The 7,562-nt window shown below is 50.1% G+C and overlaps 1 protein-coding gene across 1 annotated transcript; it reads left to right on the forward strand.

The window, feature by feature from the left end:
• Positions 1–1,723: 1,723 nt before the first annotated feature.
• Positions 1,724–6,063, forward strand: LOC133339920 (complement C1q tumor necrosis factor-related protein 7-like; the record flags this gene model as incomplete). Its single annotated transcript, XM_061548035.1, has 4 exons — positions 1,724–1,727; positions 2,627–2,689; positions 4,685–5,175; positions 5,984–6,063. Coding segments are annotated over exons 1-4 (638 nt in total), but the record flags the coding sequence as incomplete, so codon positions are not given.
• Between the last annotated feature and the right edge of the window lie 1,499 nt (positions 6,064–7,562).

Here is a 7,562-nt window from a genome sequence, read left to right on the forward strand (position 1 = left end):
CCATAAATTACTCACAGAGGCCCATAGACTCACAAAAAGACCCATAGCCTCACATAGAGACGAGTCCACTCACTCATAGACCAACAGACATACACAGGGACCCGTAGACTAGCACAGACCCATAGACTCACATAGAGATGACTAAACTCAAACATAAAGCCACAAACTCACATATAGACCCACAGACTCACACTGGGACCCGTAGACTCACACAGACCCATAGATGTACACAGAGATCCATAGCCTCACACAGAACCCCATAGACTCACATGGAGACCCATAGACTCATCTCACATACACCCACAGACTCACATATAGACCCACAGACTCACACTGGGACCCGAAGACTCACACAGACCCATAGATGTACACAGAGATCCATAGCCTCACACAGAAACCCATAGACTCACACATAGACCCACAGCCTCAAACAGAGACCTGTAGACTCACATTAAGACGAGTTGACTCACACATAAGCCCGCAGACTCACGCAGAGGCCATAAACTCCTACCACAGAGACCCATAGACTCACACAGCGACCATAGACTCACAAAGAGACCCGTATAATCATATAGACCAATAAACTCATACATAGACCCACAAACTCACACAGGGACTCGTACACCTCAAAAAAAAGATCCATAGACTCACACAGAGACCCATAGACTCACACAGAGATCCATAGCCTCACTCAGAAATCCGTAGATTTCCTTCATATAGAGACCCATATTACTCACAGAGACCCACAGACTCAAACAGAGGACCCGTAAACTCACATAGAGACGAGTAGACTCACACAAGGACCCACAAACTCGCACAGAGACGAAGAGACTTACACATAGACCCACATTTGTGATGGGCAGGGCGCTTGTGAAAAAATAGCTACTATATATCAGCTCATGTGTACCTTACTTGGTAAAATAAACTTAACGTTCGTGTTTAAATCCATCCTGTGTACCAGGCGAGCTAGTTAACATCTCGCCACTGCTGTCCCCAGATGTCCATCTCGGCCCTACCGCTGCTGCTGCTGCTTGGGGTGGTGGGAGCCCAGCAGGAGAGGACCGTCTGCGCGGGCATCAACGGGATCCCCGGACAGCCGGAGCTCCGGGGCAGCACGGGACCCCTGGGGCCCCGGGAGGGACGGCAGAGACGGTGAGGGGTCGGGTCCCAGAGAATCCCCCACGGTGCGCTCGTGGTGCGACGCGATCACTCGCTCGCTCACTCGTTCACTCACTCGCTCACTCATTTGTTCACTTGCTCCACTCATTTGTTCACTCGTTCACTCACTCATTCACTAACTAATTCACTCACTCATTCACTCACTCAATCGTTCACTCGCCATGTCATGCACTCGATCGTTCACTCACTCATTATCGTAGGAGAGTGTCTCGTGTGGAGTAGAGTGAGATGAGAGGGCAGAGGCAGGAGAGTGCGTGGAGGGGATATGAGTGAGATGAGAGGGGAGAGGCACGAGAGTGCGTGGAGGGGAGTAGAGTGAGATGAGAGTGGAGAGGCATGAGAGTGCGTGGAGGGGAGTAGAGTGAGATGAGAGTGGAGAGGCAGGAGAGTGCGGGAGGGGAGTAGAGTGAGATGAGAGTGGAGAGGCAGGAGAGTGCGTGGAGCGGAGTAGAGTGAGATGAGAGTGGAGAGGCAGGAGAGAGCGTGGAGGGGAGTAGATTGAGATGATTGGGGAGAGGTAGGAGAGTGCGTGGAGGGGAGTGAGATGGGTGGGGAGAGGCAAGGAGAGTGCGTGTTGGGAGTTGAGTGAGATGAGAGGGGAGAGGTAGGAGAGTGAGTGGAGGGACGTTGACTGAGATGAGAGTGGAGAGGGATGAGAGTGAGTGGAGGGGAGTAGAGTGAGATGAGAGGCAGAGCAGGGGCGGTTTCTTCATTAGGGCGATTGGGCGACGCACCACCAATGTCATTGAACCACAGAGTCATGCTAGGCGTCACTGCAGCCTCTGGATATAGTCCAATCAGCGTCATGTCACGTTCTGTGGAGTACCGCCTCTTTTTGGGCGATTTAACTCCGGCTGAGAATCGCCCCGAGTGGCCCCATAGACTTACATTCAAAGATGTTTTTTTTCGACCGGGGGGCACTCCAATGCATTCTCTATGGCTTCCGGGAGGACAAGCCCTAACGTGCTTACGTCGTCATACGTGCTTACGTCATCATACGTAAGCACGTTTCATCCAACAATATAATTTGTGGCCACCTAGTGGAATCTTTAATAAAATAAACTTGAGTGGTTTGTTTTAATAGTGAGTATAGAAACATACAATATGTATTGTAAGAGTCACTTTATTTTTCATTAATATTAAATAAGTGAAGTTGCCTTTACATGCTTAAGCTGTTAATGCATCCATTGCATGGGTGGACCTATCCTTATCAATCATCCAGACATTTGCCCCCCCTGAGAGATTTTGCAGGAGCCCGCCACTGGGGCAGAGGCAGGAGGAGTGCGTGGAGGGGAGTAGAGTGACATGAGAGTGGAGAGGCAGGAGAGTGCATGGATGGGAGCAGAGTGAGATGAGAGAGGAGAGGCAGGAGAGTGAGTGGAAGCGAGTGGTGTGAATTGAGAGTGGCTTGAGGAGCGCGACGAGCCATGCTTTGTTCTTCTCGCAGGCGTTACCGGAGCACCTGGAGCCAAGGGAGACCTCGGGGCTCGAGGCTTGACTGGAGACCCAGGTGGGACTGTGACACTGACTCGTGTGCTCCTAGCAGCTGATTCTATGTATTTATTTTATTACCAAGTAATCCTCACTGAGCTATGTGTAGTGGCGTAACGCGCGCAGGGTTTGCAAACAGCAGTTGCATTCATGTACGGGGTTGCAAACAGTGAGGTCAACTCAGGACGAGCAGGTGCAGGCGGGTGGCCTGGGAGACAGCAGACAGAGAGACGCCAGCAATTAGGGAACGAGGCAGTGATTGGCTGGCTGCAAATGCAAAACGCGGGTTAGGTGCCAAGGATGCGAGAGATAGTGGCGATGAGGGTGAGAACACGTGCAAGAGGCGTCGGGAAGACGCTGGCTTAATGAGGGCCACCTGAGGGCACTTAATTAGGAGGGGGATATAAGGGGAACGTGTGAAGCAAGTTGGTTGGAGATGAAGCAGTGAACAGTATTCAAGAGAAGTACGGTACCTTGCCCTCCACACCTCGGTCCTCCCAGAGGTGATGGCTGATCCCCCGCTGGGGGAAAGGGCGAGACACGCTAGCAGTGGAAAAGACTAGCGGAAAATCTTTAGTTTGAGTGTGATAGGCTTTAGCGGTGAGAAACTAGCAGAGTGTACAGAGAGAGGTCCGTGACAGGCTAGGAGAGCGGGGAGTAACAGGCTAGCGGAGGAAGAAAGAAGAGTTTGCGACATGAGTACGTGGTGTTGAACGTGAGGAGCAATCCGTGTGAGACGAATAAAGTAACTCAGGAGAAAAGACGAAGTTTTCCGCGTGAATAAACACCACGCGACATATGAGCTCTTGTTCAGGAAGCGGACCTGGCCACAGTAATGATAGCTCGACGAAGTGGACTTATTCATCACGTGGACATTTGTTCAGCCAAATACATGTCTACATGTGGAGGGAATGAAATCGGAGGACCCGGTGAAAATCCAGGCATGCAAACTCCAAGTAAACAGCTGGCCTCAGGATTGCGATCGAGCACACGACCTCCTGTAACCAGGTGAGGTAGTTAACATCTAGCCACCGACAGGCTGCATGTGCCACGAAGCGATTTATCACTTCTGCCTATACTTTTTTACTGAAGTCAGTGGCGTCTCCGCAAAATCTCTCAGGGGGGGCAAATGTCTGGGATGATTGATAAGGATAAGGTCCACCCATGCAATGGATACATTAACAGCTTAAGCATGTAAAGACAACTTCACTTCTTTAATATTAATGAAAATAAAGTGACTCTTACAATACATCTTGTTTGTTCTATACTCACTATTAATAGAATCCACTCAAGTTTCTTTTATTAAAGATTCCACTATGTTGGCGACAATTATATTCTTGGATGAAACGTGCTTACGTATGATGACGTAAGCACGTTAGGGCGAGCCCTCCCGGAAGTCATAGTAGAATGCATTGCAGCGCCCGCCGTTCGAAAAAAAAACATCTTTGAATGTAAGTCTATGGGGCCACTCGGGGCGATTCTCAGCCGGAGTGAAATCGCCCAAAAAGAGGCGGGTACTCCACAGAACGTGACATGACGCTGATTGGAACCTATATCCAGAGGCACAGTGATGGCTAGCGGTGACTCTGTGGTTGAATGACATTGGTGGTGCGGTCGCCCAATCGCCCTAATGAAGAAACCGCCCCTGCGTGAAGTTAAAATACACCAATTGTGCAGGTTTGGCTCACCGTCATCAACATAGATGCAGAATTGCCCCATCTCTCGTTTGAGAGTTGGGATAATACACTAAAATCACCCGTATCGCCCTCATCAGATCTGTTGTGGAATGCTGTTAGGAGCATCCAATGAAGGCCGGCACGCCTTTGGTCTCCCAAGTGGGTTGTTAACACGTCTCACCAGGTAATCATTTGAGGCTGAGTCGACCTAGGGACGGAGTCCCAGGACTGGTTCAGATAATCATCTCTGCTGGGTTCATAGCGCGAACCGCTACACTACCGTGGGATTGACAACACACTGACACACGCCGTGCGTTTGGACCGTGTTGTCCGCCTAGGTCTGCCGGGAAAGCTGGGCCCTCTTGGCCAACCAGGGCGCGCGGGGACTCCGGGAGTCCCAGGTGAGCAGGGCGAAAGAGGCGAGAAAGGCGAGCGGGGAGAGAGCGGCGTGGGGCCCAGGTCAGCCTTCTCTGCGAAGGTCGGCGCCTACACGCCGGCAGCCGGCGCTCCAATGACGTTCAACGTCATCATCACCAACCCGCAGGGCCACTACAACCCCGGCACGGGGAAGTTCACCTGCGCCCATCCAGGCGTCTACTATTTCACGCTGTACATGCATGCCCATGAAAAGCACCTCGTGATTATGATCATGAAAAACGGGAAGGTCGTCTCTAAGGTGTGCGGTGAGAAATTCAACGCAATAAGTGGCAGCGTCGTGCTGAGTCTCAAAGCCGAGGATGAGGTTTGGCTGGAGATGGAGGCTCCATACATAAATTTGTTCTTCAACGTGCACAGAGATGCGGTGTTCAGCGGCTATATGTACCCCGGAGTGAATCGTTTTGTTTCTATCGGCGTGTCTGGGAAGACAGATTGGGAACACAATAACACACACGCATATGTACCCCCTCCCCCCGTGATAAACAAAGCTTTTGGGTAACATCTCAGAAAAATACCCAGCAAATATGCTCGGCTTGCCCAATGCTGTGGTAATGACTGCAAATTTTCGGATGTGAAATTTTCTCACCAGAGGAAAAATAGAGCCAGCACTTTTTCTCAGCCACCTTTCTCCATGTCAGCCAGGGTGTCTGGGCGATTATGAATCGGTTAGACAATGCAGAGAGACATAGCTGCATGCACCAACTGAAAAAGTCCTGAAACCTCACCAATTTTCACATCCGGCATCGGCAGTGAAGGGGGAAATATTCCAATTCCAGCTGATAGCTAAGAGTTGCTCATTTCTAACATGGGAGAGAGAGGAGAGGGGATCAATTTCTCTCCCGTGCAATTCCCTCAATTTTTGCATCGGACGGCAACAGAAAGAAGGACAATAACTCCATCTGGAATACTGGGAATCTTAACAAGATTTGGAATGTAGTAACTATGCCTTGGTTCGTTACGCACAAGGACGTGACCCAACTGTGGCGGATAACAATTTCTTGACAACCAAGTACAACCAATTCTTCAAACTCTCGGCGACAATAATAACACGTGTCTACAGAACCCTGCAGTTCACCGACTTCACACAGCGACCCCGCGTGTCAACAATGACGGAAACCACGTCGACTTACACAGGTAGAGACCACCGTGAGGACCGTTCACACCAACCCTGATGCACGCCTCAACTCCTGGGCGACGAGGCAACGTACCAGATGCACTGGGTACGCAAATTCACCATCGAGGTCGACTACAGCGTCAGGGACACCCCCAGGACTCAACGGTAGAGCCGTACTCCCAAAATTCAACACAGAATCAACCTCGGTCTTGCATTGCACTCACAACAGTGCTCTTATGGGATCTATGCAGCGGCAGTCTCGGGATTTGTGTTTTGCGCTTCCAAAAGCGCTCTGAGTGACTCCATGCAGTGACAGTCTCGGGACTTGGCTGGAAATTCCAGCAGTGGTCTGAACATAAGACTCACACAGAGACCCATAGACTCACACAGAGACCCATAGACTCACACAGAGACCCATAGACTCACACAGAGGCCCGTAGACTCACACAGAGACCTGTAGACTCACACAGAGGCCCGTAGACTCACACAGAGACCCATAGACTCACACAGAGACCCATAGACTCACACAGAGACCCATAGACTCCCTCAGAGACCCATAGACTCACACAGAGACCCATAGACTCACACAGAGATCCTTAGACTCACACAGAGACCCATAGACTCACACAGAGACCCATAGACTCACACAGAGACTCATAGACTCCCTCAGAGACCCATAATTTGTGGTCCTTCCCCTCTCTCTTCTGATTCGCACGGTTGGCTATGTATGGTGCGAAAGAAGTTCAACGTACATACATACACACGCACACACAGGGCACGCTTGTTGGGAATTATTTGTTACTTAGCCACGAAGTTAGAAATGGGATTGTAGTCAATAGTTTTCACTGCACCATCTATCAAGTAGGTTCACGTGGCCCCTACTGCAATAGAACACCTTGAAAGAGATTAAGCCTGCCTACATATTATTCGCTCAAAGTTCCACGTTTGGTGAGTCCTCGCTTCCACTATATAACGCGCTTCTTCCATTTCAAAACACTTTTCACTCAATGCGGAATGCACACCATTATGTTATAACACAGAACGATCACCGTTACAATAGGTAACGCCGCTGCCTGTTACGACGTGGAACGCACGTACCGTTACAACGTGGAATGCGCGCACCATTATAATGCAAAATACAAACCGTTATAATTCAGAACGCACGCACCGTAATAAGAAGGAATACGCACGCAGTTATAATGCTGAATGCATGCAACGTTACAACGCGTATCGTGCTCAACGTTATAACACAGAACGCTTAACATTATAACAGGGAACTTGTGTGCTGTTGTAACGTGGAACGTGCTCCACCGTTGCTGTAACGCGGTTTCTGAGAGGTCAGCGGGCAAAGTACTTTCTCAAGACTGCATGATGGCTCAACTGTTATGGTGAAGCGGTAACGCGAGGAGTGATACGGTGACACGGCGATGCTCGGCCCGTCGGTTGACGGGGAACTACTTTTTAAGAGTGCTCCTCTCACGTTAATGTCCTAGGGCCACAGCGTGTGGCGTTGATGCGGACTTCTCGTCGCGTGCTTCTGTGCGTTGCTGAAAGAAAGGAGGCTTTTTTTCTTTATTTCCAAGGGGTTTTTCGTCTGCCATACATAAAGGATCTGTAATCGTGTGAATATTTATTTGTGTCAATTTGTATGTTTGTGTATGCCA

The sequence above is a fragment of the Lethenteron reissneri genome, unplaced genomic scaffold (genome assembly GCF_015708825.2).
Source record: "Lethenteron reissneri isolate LAM-NWPU_2019-01 unplaced genomic scaffold, ASM1570882v1 scaffold_562, whole genome shotgun sequence".
Lineage (NCBI taxonomy): Eukaryota > Metazoa > Chordata > Hyperoartia > Petromyzontiformes > Petromyzontidae > Lethenteron > Lethenteron reissneri.